Genomic DNA, 19,909 nt, shown 5'->3' on the forward strand with positions numbered 1-19,909 from the left:
TCAGTTTTGTACTTTTGGGAAGACATCTTCAAATTTGTCCTCCAAATCTTGACTGACATTTTTGCTTTGTGGTTGTATTTTTTTTTTTTATCTTTTTAAAGACTTTATTTATTCATGAGAAACAGAGAGGCAGAGACACAGGCAGAGGGAGAAGCAGGCTTCCTATAGGGAGCCTGATGCAGGACTCAATTCTAGGATCCCGGGATCATGACCTGAGTGGAAGGCAGACGCTCAACCACTGAGCCATCCAGGCATCCCTTGGTCGTATTTTTTATTGACAAGAGTTCTGTTCTGGGTTCTGAAAGCTTACTTGACACTGCACAGAGCCTCACCCCTGTTCTCAGCTGTGCCCAGACACAACAGCCTGGGGTCCCCAGCTCTGTCTGACCAGCATGGAGTCTGGGTCCCCCAGCCCTCCCTCCCAGCATGGAGGTGTGAGACCTCATGTGCTCCTCGCGGCCATGGGCTCAGCTTCTCAGCCTGCCAAGTGCTACTGCCTGACCACCTGCTGTCCCTGCACCTCTCAGTATCTTAGTGTTTTCTTCGTTTTAAAGCAAAGGGGCAATAACATGTACTCATGTTTACCTGCCAGAAACAGGTAAACTTTTTAAAGCCTAGTGTGTTGAGGTATAACTGACACACAGCAAGGAGCGGGGATCATAGGTGTGCCTGAGGACCCACTACCCACAGCTCACCTGGGATGCTCAGCCCCTGCCTTGCCCCTCGGCCTTGCTCTGGCTGGTTCCTGCAGAGACTGTGCACTAGGTGCTGAACTTCCCACAAAAGGGATCATGGAGTCTGGACCCTCAGGTCTGGACCATCTCGTACAACACTGAGTGTGTGGAGTTCCTCTATGCTTCGTGTGTACTGTGCACATCCCACTGTGTGCGGCCCACCATGCGAGGCCCAGCTGTGGCTGCAGACAGGTTCCTTGTCTGCTCTGCTATTGACAGACATGTGGATCTGCCCGGGGCTTTGGGCCCATGAGCATACACAGGTCTCTTCACAGACCATGCACCTGTGTGTCGTGGGCTTCTCCAGCAGGGATTTGCTGAGGCGGTCCTAGCACAGGTCTAGCTGTGGCCAAAGGTGCCAAAGAGCATACTTGAGTGGCCAAGCCACAGCAGACCCCACCAGCAGGGGCTCCACATCCCTGCTAACGTTTCCATTTTAGCTATTATGAAGGAAGCCATTGTGTCTTTTTCAGATATTTTCTTCTGCTCCAACCTTGTCTTCTCATTTAAAAAAATATCTTTGAGCAATCTCCACACCCAATGTGGGGTTCAAACCCAAGACCCGGAGATCAACACCCTCATGCCACGCCAATGGAGCCAGCCAGGTGCCACTCTTGTCCCTTTCCACATATGGAGTAACAGCAATGACCCCACACTAGACGTCCTGGCGTGGTGCCACACGTGCTCTGTCTGCTTCACAGCACGTTAAGTCACAGCCCTTGAATGCAGGCAAAATCAGTCCTATTTTAGGAATGAGGAAATAAACCCAGAAAGGGAAAGTGACTTGTCCATAGCTCCGGGGGCGTGGGCCCAAAGCCAGGCTGAATCTCAAGAGGGATGGTCCCAGGGCTGGGTGGCTCAGGGCACCTCCACAGACCTCCAAGCGCTACTTCACACTGTGGCCACCCCAGACACATGGCCATCCCTGTGCCCCACACGCAGGTGACATCCTTGTGTCATATATGGACGTAGTTGAAAGGAACCCACAAGGGCTCCAGGCGTGCACAAGTGAGGGTCACAAGGTGATGGGATGAAGGAAGGAGTAATGGACAGGCACCGTGACTCCCAAAACTGGGTAAGAAATGGTTCATGCAACATGGAGAATTATTTTTGTTCATCTAAGAGGGTTACCGGTCTCTCATCTGGTTCCAGCCCTGTGTGGCCTCTGGGCTCCAGAAGCAGGCCCCTCTCTGGCTGAGCTTGCCGATGTGTGTGTATGTGTGCGCGCACGGGGCATGCACAGGGCTTTCCTGTGTGCCTGATGCCACCCCTGGGCCTCCATGCGCTCACCTGGCAACAACTCTGATGTCAAAGTCAGGCTGGCACCAGGAGTCCAGGAGGGCCAGCAGCCTCCTCTGCAGGTCCGGGAAGCCAGCTACGTAACGCTCCACAAGGTTCACCTTGTCCTGGAGAAGCAGCGGGATGCTCATCTATGACGGAGCACATCCTGGGGTCACAGCCTTGCAGGTGCCTGGTGCCTCCACCCTCCAGCCAGGACCCCAGACTCACCTCCTACCCAGAGGAGGGAGTGGCCAGAGCATCAGAACTGTGAGGACCAGAGACCTATTCAGGTGACCTGCCTCCCTGGGGGTGCAGAGGCTCAGACATCCGTGACTCCCAAGTGGCTCCCAGGGCATGGTGCCCTCATCCCAGCCCACGCTGTGCCGAGTGCACATGGGCACAGACACACGCAGGCCCCATGGCTCTCTGGCCTGGTCCTGGGCTCTGTGCTCATTCTATCTGCACTACAAAGGACTGGAGGCCCCAAGAGGCCAGGGGGATCCTGGGGAAGATCAGCTGTCCCCTTGTCTTCATTGAGCTGTGGTGGGAGGCAGGAAGGACACTAACCATGAGCAGTATCCCCGATGGCCCAGAAATGCCTCCTTGCTGGCACAGACAAACCTGCGCATGGTACCTGGCACATGCCCACAAGGGCCCTGAGCTGCCCAAGCCTCCAGGAAGCTCCGAGGAAGCCTCTGGTGGTAGCACGGCCTTGGGACACTCTGGCCATTTCTACTGTAAGGGCCGGGCCTCATCAAAGCCCCCTCCCAGGGGTCCCAACAGTAGACCCCTCCTCACCTCCTTCCCGCTCCATGTGACCACATAGGTCAGGCTGCCTGGAACCCAGACTGAACAGGGACCCATCTGCCAGGATGGGACCTCAGGGGAAGTCCCACTCCTGAGAGTCCCTATGGCCACAGCCTTCTGTGCATGTTACCCCTAAGGCCAGTGACCACCCTCTTGCCCCCACAAGTGACCTTGGCCCTCAGCACCCTGAGACCCCCGACCCCTCCATGAGGAGCAAAGGCCAGGGCTCACAGGTAGGAGAATGTCCCCCAACAAAACCATGTTTCTGGAGACCTAGGGTCTATCCAAGTGGGAATCTCCACACTTTGCATGAGAAAGATGCTCACCTTTTCAACATCAAGTCCTGGCTGTAGCTTCAGCTTCATGCCCAGCAGAGCAGCCTGACAACCACAAACGGAGCAGGTGACAATGGGCCTGGTTGGGGGCTCCCACCCTTCCATGCCTCCCAGCCACTGTGGGCACAGGACAGGGTTTGTTCAGATCCAAGGGCCTGGAATCCAGAAGCCTCTTGGCAGACAAGTCCCCCACCTCACGTGAACGAGACTCCACCTGACATGGAGCAGGTGGGAACAACCCAGCCAGGTGGGCCCTGCCAGGCTAGGGGGTGGCCTAGATGGGGCATGGGGCAGGTGCTGGGCCCAGGTGGCTCTGGCCAGGGGTTGCTGATGAGTGGACAGAGGACCAAGAGGGACCGGCAGACAAGAGGCAGGAGCTCTGTCACACCCCTCCCTCCCAGACGCTGGCCCACTGTACTCTGCCCACTACCTCCCAGAGCTGCCCTCCCCCTGCAAATGCAGCATGGCCAGTCATGGTGCTCACAGCCAGGGGCCAGGGCTGGTGAGCCCTGCCTCTGGGCACCCTGGGGGCCCCTGAGCACTTTCCACAGGGCACACCCAGTGGACAGCCCAGAAAGACCAGCCGAATACTGCCTGTCGGGAAGGTGGGCTGGCCCGGGGGAGGGGAGGCTGGAGCAGGATGTGCTGTGGTCTGTGGGTGCTGGGGGGACACAGGAAGCTGCCCCTGGGGACCAAAGACAGGGAGGCTCTGTACCCCAAGCTTCCTGGTGAGAAGGGGAGGGCAGAGGTCCCAGGACTAGGGAAGTGGGCCCCGCAGAAGGCCCTGACCCCGGGGCCCCACTCACGGCCACAGGGACCCCTCCTCCGACCCGGCGCAGAGCGCGCCCGGGGCCCTGAGCGTCCGCACGTACCGCGGACCGGGCTACTATTAATAATTTCCATACATCGCGCTCCTATTATGAGCAAAAATAACCGGCGGAGCAGCCGGGCGCCCCGCCCCACGCAGCTCACACAAAGGACCAAAATAGCGGCCTGGGAAAGGCCCGCTCCGGCTCCGGCCTCGGATCGCGCGGGGTGGGGGCGCAGGGCCAGGGGCCTTTCCCTTGAGGCGCTGACCCGGCGCCTCCGCAGCCTGGCTGCTGTCCAGGGCTCGCCCGCCGCCAGCCCCGCGGGGCCCTGAACGGGGTGGGGGGTTGGGGGGAGGGGAGGGACCAGGGCTGTGGGAGGGGTCCAGGTGCAGTGGTGGCGTGGGGGGTGTAGGGGAGGGGCCAGGGCTGTGGGAGGGGTCCAGGTGCGGGGGTGGTGGTGGTGCAGGGGAGGGGAGGGGCCAGGGCTGTGGGAAGGGCCAGGTCTGGAGGAGGGGCCCAGGGCTGTGGGAGGGGCCAGGGCTGTGGGTGGGGTCCAGGTGCGGGGGAGTGGGGGCCTGGGGGGTATTATCGGTTCTGGATGGGAGAACCCGTGAGGCACTAAGGGAGCACCCAGCGCCCTCAGGAAGGCTAGCACCGCACCCTGCTGGCCCCGCACACCAAGATCAGAAACCTGCACCTGTCCTGCCCCCTTCAGCTTCTTGGCTCCTCCAGGGTCAACACCTGCAGCTGGGCTCGGTCAGGAGGGGGGTGGGAGGCAGAGCTGGGGGCTTGGAACGCTCCCACCCTCAGACCAGGCTGTGGGCCAGTGACCCTGGGAGAGGTGAAGCAGGGGAAGCCACAAGGGGTAGGAGGTGGCAGAGGTGACCTGGGGTGCTGGGCTGCCCGCCCCCTCACTCCCTCTGCTGGGGTCCTCCGCCTTGGGTCCCCTAAGGACAAGAGTCCATCTGTGCTCTAGGTCCCAGCCCTCAGTGGGGTGGGGGGATCTTTGACCCCCCAGCCATCCAACAACCCCTCTGAATCCTGGAGTGAGGCCTCAGGCTTGGGGTGTAGGGTAGTCCGGAATGGTGGTCGGGGTGGAGGGGGCCAGGGTGGGCCCAGGGCGATCACAGCAGCAGGAACGGCTTCACCACAGAGGGCAGCCGGCAACCACTCACCACGTCCTGAGGATCTCTGCCCTCTGCCAGCAGGGATTCCCCCAAGGCGCCAGCGAGGTCAGGAGGGCCCTGCTGTGCCCACCCCAGCCCCTCATCTGTTGCCCTGTCGTCAGGGCCCTAGTCAGCAGTGGTGCCCACCAGCACCCACCAGTACCCACCGCAGGTGGACAGCTCAGACCTCACTTGTGCACACCCCACCTGCCCACGTAATCATTGTTGTAAGGAGTCAGAGCGCTCAGCAGGGCCCGTGGCCTGTGTCCTCTCCCCGCTTCTTCCAGAGCAGTGGCTTTTCATCCGGAGCTCTCCCAGCACTCAGGGTACCCCCTCCTTCATACTGTGTGGATGCCGCAGTGTGCGGCTGGTACACCCAGAGCTGGATGCAGCCCTGGGATGAGGTGGGAAGGGCTCTGCACCTGGAGGACGGGATGGGTGCCCCGGTTCCTTAGGGAGTGGACAGTGACCTGGGGAGATGGCTGACGCAGAACCCCCTCCTCCAGGAAGCCCCTTGCTTTGCCTGGCTTCTATCTTTGGGACTTGGGGGCGCTCCGGGTAGTTCTCTCATTGTCATCAGGCCTGGCTTACAATCCATCTCTGATCACTTTTCTGTCTGAGCTCCTGCTGAGGGGACAGCAGACCAAGCTGCCCACTGCCCACTGCGCTGTCACACAAGAGACCCAGCAGGTGTAGGAAGATCACCTGCTGATCCAGGGAAGGTGGGAGGGGCTCAGATCCCACAAAAGGCAATTTCGGAGGACTGGGCCTCCTTGGCACCTCCCAGGCCTTCCTGGCCTCTGCATGGCGGCCACTGAGAAGAGACACTGCACTGCCCAGCATCTGGGTCAGAGCAGGGCTGTAGACACCTCTGGCCTGACAGGTGCCAGAGCTGCTGCCTTTGGGGAAAATAAGAAAACCCGGAGGGGCCAGGGTTGCCACCGTGGGAAGAGTGTACATGGACCCCCAGGCTGCCCACTCCGTTGGGCAGGAGGGCTGGGCAGGTGCCCAGGCAGCCGAGCCCAGACTCAGTAGCCTCAGACCTGGGATGGGCCTACCTCCCACCTCCACAGCTTGGCTTGGGCCTGGAGCCAAGGGCCTTTCTTTCCTCCCCCCCAAGCAAAGCTATCTTTTTACCTTGATAAGCTGTTTAAAAAATGTAAATAAAATAACTCAGTAGACAAAAGCAGGCATTCATCCCGCCTGGAGCCAGCCGCCGCCCTCGACATGAAATATCGGCGCACATTAAGTCGTGAGTCCCTGCTAATCCGAGCGGACAGGCCTGAATGCGGCCCCTTTCGCCGGGCGCGGCGGTGGCCACTGGAGCATGCACCGCCTGCCGGGCGGCCCCGCTTGGGGACAATGGCTTTTCTTCGCAGAAGGGGCCTGTGCGGGACAAGAGCCCCCTTTGTGTTGGGATTCCTGCCTTGGAGCGTGAGGGAGGTGCATTCAGCCGGCCCTAGACACTCTTTGAAAGGCTCGGGTGTAACATAAGACGCCGAAACACTAGCCTGCCTTCTGCCTCCCGCATTCTTGCAAGCCCAGCCGCCCATTCAGCCTGCGGAGAATGGCCTTGCGCCACAGGAGCAGAGCCCCAGCCACATTGTCCCCGGCGTGGTCATCTTGGTTTCTCAGCGCCCTTCACCAGTCTCGAGACAAGAGCCCAGGCTGGGGCAGGACAGCCACCAACACACGGCCCTCATTTCCAAGGATTGGGGTCTGGCAGTCCAGGTGAGGCCTACCTTGCAAATAGCCCCCTGGCTGGGACTGGCCTCCCAGGGAAGAAGCCCCCATCCCACCCCCCATGGGGTGGGCCTGGGGTCCTGCCCTGGTGCCTGCCAAGCCCTGAGCCAGCACAGGCGCAGGAAGTATGTCCAGAAGCAGCACTGTCCACAAATTAGGTTTGATTTTGGGCCCGATGAGGCCATGGGTGGAGGTGAGCCTCTGGATACCCCAGAACATAGGAGCTCTGACTCGGTGGGAATGCACCCCTGAGCTGGGCGCCCCAGAACTTCTCCAGCGCTTGCCTCCCTGCGGTGATCCTCCCCCTCAGGGCACAGAGATGCCGCGGGGACCCCTGTGCCTACAGCAACAGCTCAGAGACGCCCCGCATGGAGTCCCCTCCCTACTCACTGCAGACTCCTCTTCCCTTCTGCCTCATGTACACCCGAGCCACTCCCAGGGCTCCTGGTCAGCCTCCATCTTCTCTCAGAAAATTCTGGACTTAAGTGAGAGCTGGTACTGCTCACAGAGGAGACTCAACGAACCCACCGAGACCCTCAGGGCCCCACGAGCTCTTACCCAGAGACTGGTAATTACCCATGCTTCCACACTTGCTCTTTCAGACCCAGGCCTCCCCAGGACAAGGGAGCCAAATGACCTGTCCCCACCAGGCCCTACGTTCAAAAGCATTGCATGCACTAGAGGACTCTCTGCTGTCATGACCAGTAACCTGTGCCCCACACTGAGCTCCTGCAAAGACACATGAGCATTAGGCGGAGGGGCTAGTCCTGGGGATCACTGGTAAGGTAGGATAGGGGTCTGGCCCAGCCTGCACGGCAGGGAGCCAATGGACCCTCAGGGGGCACCACCACTGGTCAGACTGGTCCAACTGAACCATCGAATAGTAGGAGATAGGCCACCCCAAGTGAGGGCAGGGCCACTGGATGGGTCCAGGGAGGTGGCAGGCATAGCATTCAGGGATCTCAGGGCACTGTTCTTGCTGTTGGGACAGAAGCAAAGTGGCCAGTCCCCAGGCCTGGTGTGGGTGTGACTGCAGGGTCCCCCCAGCAAGGACACAATGGGAGGGTACTGTCTTCAGCCAGCAGCTGGGCCCAGAGAGAACCGGACTGCTCGCCCCCAGGCCAGGTCAGCAAGAAGCCGAGTGGAGGGAGAAGGCCTCCAACCCCACAGGGTCATGCAGGTGCTCCTGGGTCAAAGCTCCCCTGGCCTGGGAAGCTCTGGGCCGGGAGGGTGTGGGAGATCCCGCAGTCTGACCTAGGCCCAAGGGGTGGCAAGTGTGGGTACAGGGACTCCCACCCTGCTGATCCTCTTAACTCCCACAACTGTTTCTGGGAGTTGACAAATGAGACTGGACAGCAGCATCTCAGGTAAGTGGCTCTGCCATAGGGCTTCCGGGCAGAGCCAGAGGATCCTTGGACCGCTGAGCATGTTTGAGGACCCAGTGGGCACCTCAAGACAGAGGACCCCAGGTGCCGTGCCACCTCATACGTGCCAGTATGAGGGGCTGCTCCCAGGCCTATTCAGCTTGGTGAGTATGAGTGTCTCCTAGGACCCCAATGTCGGGCACAGGCCTGAGCTGGGTTCTGGGGGTGGCTGGTCCCTGAAGCCTCTGCATCAGACCTGAAGCCCCCTCATGCAGCCCCCATAGTGGAGGGACAGAGAGGACACTTCCAGGGTGGACCCTGTGAGCCTCCTCGGCCCGGTTTGTGCCTGCTGCCTGACACATGCAGACCTGGCCGGTGGCCCCAGGATCAGAAGGCATGCCCCTGAGCCCTTCCCCCGAGCCCTGACCCACGACCCACGACCCACATGGGGGTCACACTCACTTCTTTGAACTTGCCCTCCCGGTGGAGCTGGTGGACATGAGTCAGCAGGGGGCTCTGGTCTGCATCCTGCAGCTGGAAGATGCTCACCAGTGGTTCCACCAGCACAGGGGGGCTCTCAGCAAGGACCCTGAGTGCACGGGCCTGCAGCTGCTTCAGCTTCAAGCTGCACTGGGGGGCAGACAGCAGCCTCAACTGGGGTCACAGTGCTGGGGCAGGCCTTATGAGGAATCCTGCACTGGCCACCTTGTGCCTACGGTGCACACTCTAGGCAGGCAGGGCCGAGAGGGGAGGGGCCCAGGTGGGGAGATGGAGGGTCAAGCCCACAGACCCGGAAGCCCAGGCAGTCTTAAGGCACCACACCCACCAAGGGTGAACGAACTCAGCTGGCTACAGAGGCCAGATGGCTGTGGCTTGTGGGGCTGTGGGCAGGGCTCACCTGGGCTGGCCCTGGGAGTGGCTGTGCCTGCAGCCAGTGCTGCAGCTGACAGGTAAGCCAGGACTCCAGGGAGGGGCCCTTCTGCTGCCAGCCCCGGCTGCTCTCCAGCATGGCTAGGAGTCCCGTCCGCGGATCGTCCAGGGCATCAAAGCCCCGCCAGGCCTCCTCCCGGAGCTGTGGAGACACAGACACTAGCTGCTCTGTCAGGCTCCAGGCCTCCTGGCACAGCCTCCCTGACCTGCGTGGTCCAGGGTGTGATTGGCTCAGAGGGACCTGGGGTGAGTCAGGTCATCCTCCCCTCTCGGGTCTCTGGCCTGGTCTGACTGCTGTGGCCCTGGGTCCCACTAATGGTCCCGTGAAGACAGGGGCTGGGTCCCCACGCAGACTGAGGGTGAGCACTGTCTGAGGGGCTCCAGTCATTCTGCCTCACTCCCACTACCTGTGTGATGTCCAGGACCCGCACCTGCCTTCAGACTCAGTGACGTGTTGGCAAGCGACAGGAAACAGATAAGAGAAGGAAAAAACCCATACCAAAAAATGCCTTTGGTGTGCTTTTCCACGTCTTGCAGAAGATTTGGAAACACGTGAACACTGACAGAAGAAACACATTCCACTTGGGCGAGTGGGTGTCATCCCAGGGCCACCCCGGTGCATGGCCGGCTGGCTGCGCCCTGGCCTATCAGCCATGAGATCCCTGGGGCACCCTGCAAGTCCAGGGCCTGCTTGCAGCCGCAGGCTTCTCTAGGTGTCCATTACTCAGGGCAGGTACCCTGACACCCGAGGCCACCCTAGGGGCCACTGTCCCCCATCTCCACCAGCTGCCCATGCCTTCCAGGAACATGTGAAAAAAGACCCCCAAGGCTGACCACTGCCTTCTTGCTCCTGGAAGGACAGATAGAGAAAGGCACTCTCTGGACTTTGGTCCCAACACATACAGGTCCAGTACCCCCTCGGCGCCCCGAAAAGTGACTCTGAGAGGCTCACAGAGCAGAGTGGGGTGGCTGTGTGGGTGGGACCTGTGGCTCCCAGTTACTGGCCAGCCAGCTCTTCCACTTGGAAGGTGAGCTCAGGTCAACACCCATCTCCTTTCTTCCCTGGAGAGTGTCCACCAGCCAGGTGGAGGGTGTACAGCCTGCCACGATCCAGGGCAGGAGGCTGGAAGGAAGAATCCTGCCCCAGGAGGCCCTCCAGCTCTGGGCCCAATGCTCACTGACCAGGGGCCACAAAAATTGAAGGCTTTTCCAGAAAAGCCACCATCCTTCCTACGACAGGGTGATGGGCAGCCAGGTGTAGATGAAGGATGCCCAAGGGGCCCTAGGAGGTCACACAGACCCCTTCCCAGTGGGATGGCCCCTGGAACCCCCCAGAACCCCTCCATGGTCAGCTGTGGGCCAGCTCCTTCTGTTGGGTTGTCCAGCTGCCCTTCATGGTGGGAGCTTCTGTGGTGGTCAGCAGAAGGGGAGCAAATGGGCAGGCCCTTCTGAGATGGTCACTGCCTATTGCTGTACGGTGGCAAGATGCTGGCCATGTCCCCACCCACGAGAAGGCTCCAGAGGACAGCTTAAGGGGACCAGCACGCGGCCTGATGGCTATCTGCTTCCAGGGGCCCAGGACGCTGGATGGTCACCCTCCGTGAATGCAGAGTGCACGGGACTTGTCCTGACACACCAGACACAGTCGAGGTGCCCAGAGCAAAGGGGGTCTGGGGCTTGGAGTGATACCATGGAGGTGACGCTCACTGTTCCTGGGGCCCCGTGGTAATGATGCTCATCATCCCCAGGGCGAAGGTAGGTGCATCCCAGAAGGAGCCAAGACCCTACAGGGCATCTGCGGGCCTTGCTTATGGCTGTCACTACTGAGGGCATGTCCTTGCTCACTGTGGCATCTTCCCTGGAGAGAGGAAGCCTTCAGCAGCCCCAGTGACCTCCCCAGGGTTCTGCTGACCCAGCCGGGGTCACAGGCTCCCCCACTGCTAGTGACTAAGCGACCATGGAGGGAAGTCACCAGGGAGGCTGTTGGCCACACGGCCCTTCCCATGTCTCCGCCCGGAGAGCATCCGGGAGCCAGGCTGGGCTGGAACTCTCCTCAGGAGAGCCATTCTTGGGTCTGGAGCTCCAAGTCACCTGCATCCTGCTTGTGCGCGCCTCTTCCGACACAAATGCCTCTGCTGTGCTCAGACAGCACCAGTGCCCCCAGGCCACGGGGCCCACCCACAGAGCTCTGGGCTGCAGGCAGGGCTGCAGGGGCAGCTCCGAAACATGGGCCACGGCCCCTGCATCCACCATGCAGACGATGCTTCCCAGACATTCAGGGCAAATGTCTACTTAGTTCCAGTGTAATTTTGAAACCACCGTGCTTGAGCCATCTGGCAGCTTACTGAAAGTGAAACACACTTTCTCCTGCAGCATTAGGGTGAACAGGAGACTTGGCAAGTCTCCCTGTACAAACACCCAGCAGAGGCGAGGGGTCTGCGAGGAAGGAGGCCCAAGGTCCCAGGGTGGCCACATGGAGGTGGGGCCATAGGCAGCTCCCTCCACGGGGTGCACGGGGCACACGGGCTGACACGTCACACACATGGTCCTGGCGACGCTGCCCCAGGGGAGGCTGGCGGGCAGGAACCCCTGTCACGCTGTCACTGCCCGGCCGGCACACTTCCAGTGGGAGAGAGCTTTGCTAAGATGAGCTCAGGAGGACCCACAGAGCACAGGGGACAGTCACTAGGGCTGCTGGGCAGCAGGCAGGGAGAGCTCCAGGGACAGGGCAGGGGGATGCGGGTTTGGGAATGAAAGAAGACAATAAATGTGCCTGAAACTGTGGAGAAGTGAAAATTAAGGGAGGAACACAGGGGCCCCAAGGGATGGCTGGGCCCCACCTGCAGCCCCCAGACCCCTGCAGCCGCCAGGTGTACCTCACATGCGAGGTCCCGAGCCCACCGGCCATCCCTCATTCTGGAAGGTGGAAGTCCAGTCCGCGGCCCCTCTGTGTTGCTCTGGCCTATGCCTGGTGGCCCCATGTCTATGCTTACAACCCCTGGAACCCTGGCTCTGGGACTGTGGCCACTGCCCTGTCCCTCCCTCCTGCCTTCTGGCTGCCCCTCGCCAGCTTGCACTGCAGAGGTGAAGGTGCTGCCTGCCCCATCTTGACCCCACAGGTTCCTCGGGCTTGAGCGGAGCCAGAGCCCCCACAAGACCTACTCCAACACCCTGGTTCTGCCTTAGGAGGGCCACAGGTTGGCTGGGACTTGACGTTTCAAACAAGCTCCCAGGGGTCTGGTGTCCTGGGCCCCGCTGTAGGGGGCACAGGCCTTTCCACACTCCCCTTCCTGTGCCAATTGTCTCTCCTCCCGTCACCACCCAGGGGGGCTCTGTGGACATCTGTCCTCGGGCCCAGGCCCCACTCTACACCAGCCACGGACTCCACCTGCAGCCTGCATCCTGGCCGCTCACACCAGCATCCAAACCTGCCACTCCTGCTGCATCTTTAAGGAGGAACCACAGCCCCCCACCATCCCATTTCCTTCCTCTTAGGATCCAGCTTCCAGCTTTCCTGCCCTGTTCTCCCAGGACCCTGGAACTTCTCCAAGCTCGGCCAGCCCTCAGGACGCCACTACTGTCACACTGGTCCCTCCGCCCCGTGGTCCCTGGTGGCCCTCCGCCGTCTGCCTCTGGGCCACTGGGGCATCTCCAGAGATGAGCTCACTCACTGGGCCCCGGACCAGTTCTGGTGGGTGAATCCAGTGAAGATAGCACGTGTTTCTCTAGGCTCCCCGGGAGCCGCCAGGTGGGGACCATGACTGCCCGGCACGCTCACGGGCAAGACCTGCCACACACAGGCCTCTCTGGCACTGAAAATGAGAGTATGTGCTCCTTCCTGTGTGGGCTTGGAAGTGAGGAACGGCCGGCATTAGAGATGCCTTAATGAAGAGGGAGCCCTGAGCTGGAGGGAATGTAGCCCGTCAGGGCCGTAAGTACCTGGGGAAGAGGAGACTGCACATGAGGCCCATGGCAGCAGTGGTGGCACCTGTCAGAGAGGAGAGGCAGCCATAGAAGATGGGCTGGCCCCATTTGGGTTCTGGAGAGGTGGGAAGCACCTCAGGCTGGCAGCCACACCACTGCGGTGATATTCCCTGGGAAAGGAAGAAGCAGGAAGTGCCCCATAGACGGTGCCACAGCCCCGGACCTCGAGCACCCATGCAGGACAGTCTGTGGGCTCCTCCAGACTCTCTGGGGACGAGGACTCCTACCATCATCCAGCTGCCCCAGGAATGAATAGAAGGGAGGTGTTCAACGCAGCCCTGAGTTAGTTCCCTTTGACGCAGGACAGACAGACAGATGCCCCAGGCACTCACCAGGCGAGGCGCAACCCGGGCCTCGCAGGGCGTGCAGGGCGGCTTGAGTGGGGCTACCTGTGAGGCCAGTTCCCCAAATAACACAGTCACGTTGCCTCAGCATTAACCCAAGGCCACGGGATATAGAATTTAAAGAGCTTTTGGTTTCTGCAAAGACTGTATTTCTCTAGCCGATGGCTGGACGGGGTGGCTCAGAGCCTGGATGCATCAGTCCAGGGTGCTGACCACCACCACAGAGCCCAGGCCTGTCCCCTGACACACACAAGTGTGGCTGACCCACAGGCCAGGTGCTGGTCCCCCTCTCCCCCTTTGCTGCGAAGCAAGCCGTGGGCCTGGCAGGAGCGTCCTCAACGTCCCCAGCTCGGGGCACCACTCCTCCACCAGCCTGCAGCCCTTCCTACCCTGGATGAACTGCCCACCCTCAACCAGGAGTGGGAGGCAGGACAGGAGACACGGGCCTCAGCCCTCTGGCCCTCACAGTGGTGACTGCTACGTACCCACCCTGGAGCCAGGGCAACTTTGTTCTTCTGCTTCAGGGAGCCGAGGGCAGGGCAGGGCATCCAGGGTCAGGGGTACTTCTGCTATCCCCAGGGCCAAAGCCGCCCTCCAGGCACAGGCCGCGGCGGGACCACCGAGTGGCTGTGGGAGAGCATGCAGCCCCCTGCCAGGGCCACATGCATCCCCAGTGGGATGGCCAGATCAGTAGTCGCTGGACGGGAGCCATGAGAAGGCCTGTGAGATCCCGGGGCCCCTGTGCCATGCAGATGCTGAGTGGCAGTTGCAGGCCCTTCCCTCCTGCTCTCGGCCCAAGTGTCCAGTGGGTGTTGGCCCAGGGCTCCCACCCCCACATGTCTACCGGAATTTTCAGAGAGGGTGGCCCACTGAGGCCAGCAGAGGTGCCCGCGCTCCGTGCGCTCACTCACCTGCTGCAGCTCCCGCGTGGACCACAGTTTCTGCAGGGCCTGCAGGAACGGAAACGGGTCCTGGCCTGTGGGGGACAAGACAAGGTCTATGCAGGACCCCCCATCCCCCACCTTGACCAATGCCCGGGGGCTCTGCATACATGACACCCACTGCCTGTGGACTCTTGTGCCTCTCTGGCCAGAGCTGCCTGCTGCCCCTTCCCTGGGACCTGGGGCCTGCCTGTCCCACAGTGCTTGCTGCGAAGTGCTGCTGCCCACAGTATGGGGGAAGCCAAGCCTCATGTTTCAGGGGTGCTGGGCCGTGGGCCTTGGAGTGGCCACACTGCATGGCCAGGAAAGGGGCATCAGACAGCAGGGCCAAGGTCGCAGCACTGACCGTCAGGGCATGCCTGGTGGGCCACAGCACCCCCACTCTCCATGTCACTCATGGCCTCCCATCCACCGCCCACCTAGTCTGGCCTCCAGCCCTTGCTGCCCCCACACAGGCTGGCTACACCCTGGAGCCTCCCCAGCCACACCCCAGGCTGTCTCTCACTTGCCCACGTCCCCAGCCCACCGTGGGACTGAGGGCTGGGGTGGGGACCCCGCTGGGACACCCCTTCTGCTGGACAAGGACAAGGGGCTGTGCCCTTACAGTGGGTGCAAGGTCAATGCCAGGGAGGGCGGGGCTGGCCGGGGAGGCGGCTACTGCCCTGTCCACCTTGGGAAGGAGAGCAGCCTCAATCACCCACAGCCACCAGCGCCCCCTGGCTGTCTCAGGAGGGCCTGCCCCACCCCCTCCAGCCCCCTGCCCCAGCCCCTCAGGGCAGGGCCACCCTGCTTGGCCTGTTCCAGCTTCCCTGGCCCACCACACAGGCCCCAGGACTGCAGGAACCCCTCCTCGTCCAGTAGGTCCTGCTGCCCCCGGGATGTTACAGAGCAGGCCCGGTGGGGCTGCCAGGTGAGCCGGGAGTAGACAGAGCCTGCTGTGTGTGCAGCTCCGGGGATGTGGACAAGCCCTGGCACTCAGGTCTCCCTCAGGACCCCAGCCGTGACCCTCACACAGTAGACAGCAGAGTAGGGCCTGGATGGGCCCACGAGCTGGGGGAGGGGAGGTCCCCAACAGGTGCCCTGGGTCACATCTGGGGGCTTAGGGGCCCAGGGGCTTCACCTGCCTATCCACCAAGCATTGGGGCCCACGGGGCTCAGGCAGGAGACCAGATGTAGCCAGATAGGTGGGGACAGCTGGACCTAGCTGGGAAAGACATGGACCGCCAGGGTGAGACTCCATGTGCAGCAGGGGCAAGTGAGCGACACACTGGATGCATCCCAGGGCAGCCGGGGCCTCAGCGGCATTCATGGATGGAACAAAGGGAAACCACATGTGCCTTGCGGGAGATGCAGAACAAGCACTTCACGCAAGTAATTTCTGTTGGTGGTTTAAGAAAAAGTCTGCAAATTAGGAATAGAGGCGACCTCATTGGCCAGAAAGGAAGATGTTTGTAGGAAACGTGCTTAGCTGAAAGCATTCCCAGGGCTGGGGCACAGGCAGTGGGAAGGAACAGGCAAGGCTGACATCTGGAGCCTTCCTCACTCCGGTCTGCCTGTACATGATACATGACTTGGCGCTAAGGAGAGACGAGTGGTCAGGCCAGGAGAAGGCACGGAGAGGAGGAAGCTGTCAGCACAGGCACAGGCGGCAAGGCCCTGGCCCCGAGACGTCTTGGAAGAGGCACCGCTATGGAGGCTGTGAGCTGTCTGAGTGGGGCTGCCCCAGTGGACACATGCCCACCCTGCCCCAGTCCAGAGGGCACCCCGACACAGCCCCGACATCCAAGGGGGGGCTCTGGGTGCCCGCATGCCAGCAGGGCTTCGTGAGGATGTGCCATGCAAGAGGCCATGTGTGTTGGATGTGAGAAATCGCTGTACCTCCCAGATTCTGCTATAAAACCTAAAACTGCTCTAGAAAAAAATAAGTCTTTAGAAATCAAAACAAGAAAATAAAAACATTGCCACTCAAAACATAATTTTTTGCAAAGTTGTGAAGAATCAAAAGAGGAGGTATTAGGGGTGCCCAGGGGGCTCAGTCAGTTGAGTGTCTGACTCTTGATTTCTTTTTTTTTTTTTAATTTTTAAGAGTTTATTTATTTATTCATAGACACACACAGAGAGAGAGGCAGAGACACAGGCAGAGGGAGAAGCAGGCTCCGTGCAGGGAGCCCGACGTAGCACTCGATCCAGGGTCTCCAGGACCACACCCCGGGCTGCAGGTGGCGCCAAACCGCTGCACCACCGGGGCTGCCCTCTTTGATTTCAACTCAGATCATGGTCTCAGGTTGTGACATCCAGCCCCAGGTTGGGTTCCATGCTCAGTGCAGAGCCTGCTTGAGATTCTCCCCCTCTACACCTCCCCTACACTTTCACTAAAGATCAATGAATAGAGAGAAGGCGTGAGGATTACACATCAGGCTTGTTCTAGAGTGGACACCACCCCACACAGGGCCAGCAACCAACAAATAAACATTAAAAACAGAATAGCACAAAAAAACTAATATCTTTTTTTAAAAGATTTTATTGATTCATCCGAGAGACCGAGAGAAAGAAAGAGCGTGTGCACAAGCAGGGGGAGTGGCAGAGGGGGAGGGAAAAGGAAAAGCAGACTCCCCACTAAGCAGGGGGCCCTGACATGGGACTTGATCCCATGACCTCGGGACCATGACCCGAGCCAAACACAGACACTCAGCCAACTGAGCCCCCAGATGCTCCCCAAATTCAAATTTTGTTGGATAAATCTAATAAAAGAAATTCATGCAAAAAAACCCACAAAACCATAAAACACTGATATAAAGGGGATCCCCGGGTGGCTCAGTGGTTGAGTGTCTGCCTTCCGTTCAGGGCGTGATCCTGGAGTCCTGGGATTTAGTCCGACATCAGGCTCCCTGCATGGAGCCTGCTTCTCCCTCTGCCTGTGTCTCTGCCTCTCTCTCTCTCTCTGTGTGTGTGTTTCTCATGAATAAATAAATAAAATCTTTTAAAAAAATAAACACTGATAAAAAGATTAAGAGACCCAATAATGCAGGAAGGCCCTCCCCACACAAGAAAAGGGGTTGTCACCTGTCCCACAGGTGGTCAGGTGGTGTGTGTGTGTCCATGCACCTAACAATCTGCCCGAAGTCACAGTGAAGCAAGACCCCCACCCAGCATGGCACCAGCCTGGAGAGGATGGATCTGGACCCACGTCATCGCCCCCAGCCTGAGCTGGGCACGCCTTGGACAGCCCTGTGGCACCGGCACCCTGTGTCCCTGCTGAGCATGCTGAAGCATCCCCCGCCTCACACCCATGGAAAACACGCACTCAGCCCCACAGCTGAGTGTGGGAAACACATAAACTGAGCCTTTGGGACAGTATCTTGATGCCTTTGGGTGGAGAGGTCTCCCAAAAAACACTCTCACGAAAAGACTCCCACCTGTGGAGAGGACCCTGCAGGAGACTGGCACATCATGGATAGGTTCAGAGAGGACAGCGCCCCATTCTGCCTCCAGCGTTTAAGGGGACAGCCCTGCACGCAGCTGCTTCCCCCACAGCCAGGACTGGTCCCCCACACTGGCCAAGAGGCCACTGTCCGTCCCTCCGGGGCAGTGACCACACTGGCTTTGCTGGGTGCTTCCCAGTGAGCTTAGGACAGTGTACACCCAACCCCAGTCAACAGCTCGAGGGGCCTCAGGGAGACACCTGGGAGCCCTAGGTGCAGCTGGAGGGGACCTGAGGCAGGTGTGAGTGGGCAGGGTGATGTGGGTGGGTGCGGGTTGTGGGCAGGGTGGTCCTCTAAGCTGAGGGGAGGCTCCCGAACTGACGCCCCCTGAAGACACAGACAGGGAGGGCATTGGGAGGCATTTGTCTGAAGGAACAGATACGCTAAGAGTCACTCTGCAGGGTCCCGCGCAGGACCGGGAGGGCCTGGGTCCCTGCTGCCCTGACCCACAGATTCAGGCAGGAGTCCAGGTAGGAGCCTGGTATGAGGGGCTCTTGTCCACAGGATGGACATGGGTCATGCCCACGGCCTGTTGTGGCCCCCACCTTCCCATCCGGGCCCAGGGCTGGGCAGGACCAAGTTCACAGCCAACACTGCCCTGATGCCTTGGGCCTGCTGGCAGACGGCCAGACAGCAGGTGCAGGGCCTGAGACAGATGGCCCTTGACCCCTCTCATGACTCCTTATTGGGGCGGGGTGGGGGCTGTGCGTACAGAGGACATTGTACAGTGACCCAGCCTCGGGCATCACACCTGCACCCCCCGCCCAGGCTGTGTGTGTCTCACTGGCTGTCCCTGCACCCACTCCAGCCATGAGGGGCCAGGGGGCTGGAGGCTCCAGTCGTGAGTGGCTGGGAGCTTGGGGGATCCAGTTGTGAGGGGCTGGGGGCAGCCCACCCCCTGCTCCATCCCTTCCTGTCCTGCTTCTTTGGTGCCCACCAGACACGGAGAGCTGTTGGCTGCCCCGTGATGCTCCCAAGGTGGTGACAGGAGGACAAGACACATAGGGATGGGCGGGCAGGACAGACAGACCCCACTTCACACACAGCACCTGAGCTGCCTCAGCACCTCACTTTATGGACAGATGCACCCCAGAAAACGCAGCCATGCTGCTGGCTGCCACAGCTGCCTGCTGTGTCCTGTCATGACATGGGTGGAAGACATACAGTAAGTACCGTGGGCGTTTCTCACAGGTAGAGCTGGGGCGGTGAAGTCTCTGGAACCATGGCTGGTGTGGCTGAACTAGGGAGGGCACCAGGCCTCCCGTCCCCACATAGTCTGTGTGGAGACCGCGTCCTGGCTGTGGCCTCCTCTGGCCCACACAGGCCCCTGCACTGCTCTGTGATCCCACTTGCCACCAGTGCTGCTTCGGGCAGGGCCTTGTCTGTGGGTCCTGGCAGTGTCACCCCCACCCCCGGGGATGGCTGTCCCCACCCTGGCTGTTGCCCTGAGGAGGGGCCAAGACACAAGCCCATCATGCCTGCACATCCCACAGCACCACCCAGCACGGGAGCCCAGGACCTCTGTGGTGATGTGCGTTGTGGCAGTCGGGGGCATCCTGCCCCCCGGGATGGGGGCATGAGGCTCCTCGGCAAGGCAGGGCCACCCTCTCCAGCACACCTGCCTGCCCCTCCTGGTCCCCAGTCCCTGATCCCCATCAGGACACAAGGGGGTGAGGCCTCCCTGAGCAGGGCATGGAGACGAGGACAATGGGCAGTCCTCCAGGCTCCACGTGCAAGCCCTGCTGCCCAGAAACCCCCTGAGGCTCCCCCACGGCATCCAGGCCCCACAGGCAGGTGGGCTCAGCTCCCCACTTGGGGCCGCCCCGTTGGGGAAGTAGGATGACAGGCCCTGCTGTCTTGCTTCCTCCAGCAGGTCATGAGCCTCTGGGACTGAGTCCCCACCAGCTGTCAGCTCTGGTGCCTACAGCGTCCAGCTGGCCCTGGGAGGTCACAAGGAGTCAGGTGGCCACACAGGCAAGCTCCCGTCCC

The 19,909-nt window shown here is 60.6% G+C and overlaps 1 protein-coding gene across 19 annotated transcripts in view; it reads right to left on the reverse strand.

The window, feature by feature from the left end:
• Positions 1-19,909, reverse strand: part of EXD3 (exonuclease 3'-5' domain containing 3) — an 81,978-nt gene that overhangs the window by 38,148 nt on the left and 23,921 nt on the right. For 18 of the 19 annotated variants that reach the window (XM_072778938.1, XM_072778922.1, XM_072778920.1 and 15 more), the window contains 5 exons: positions 14,409-14,473; positions 9,138-9,311; positions 8,702-8,869; positions 3,149-3,202; positions 2,025-2,164 (listed from right to left, as the gene is read on the reverse strand). In XM_072778938.1, coding sequence (XP_072635039.1) covers positions 2,025-2,164; positions 3,149-3,202; positions 8,702-8,869; positions 9,138-9,311; positions 14,409-14,473 — 601 coding nt within the window. The remainder of the gene's footprint in view (positions 1-2,024; positions 2,165-3,148; positions 3,203-8,701; positions 8,870-9,137; positions 9,312-14,408; positions 14,474-19,909) is intronic. The other variant, XM_072778926.1, reaches the window with a different exon arrangement.

This window comes from Canis lupus, chromosome 16 (assembly GCF_048164855.1).
Source record: "Canis lupus baileyi chromosome 16, mCanLup2.hap1, whole genome shotgun sequence".
Classification (NCBI taxonomy): Eukaryota; Metazoa; Chordata; class Mammalia; order Carnivora; family Canidae; genus Canis; species Canis lupus.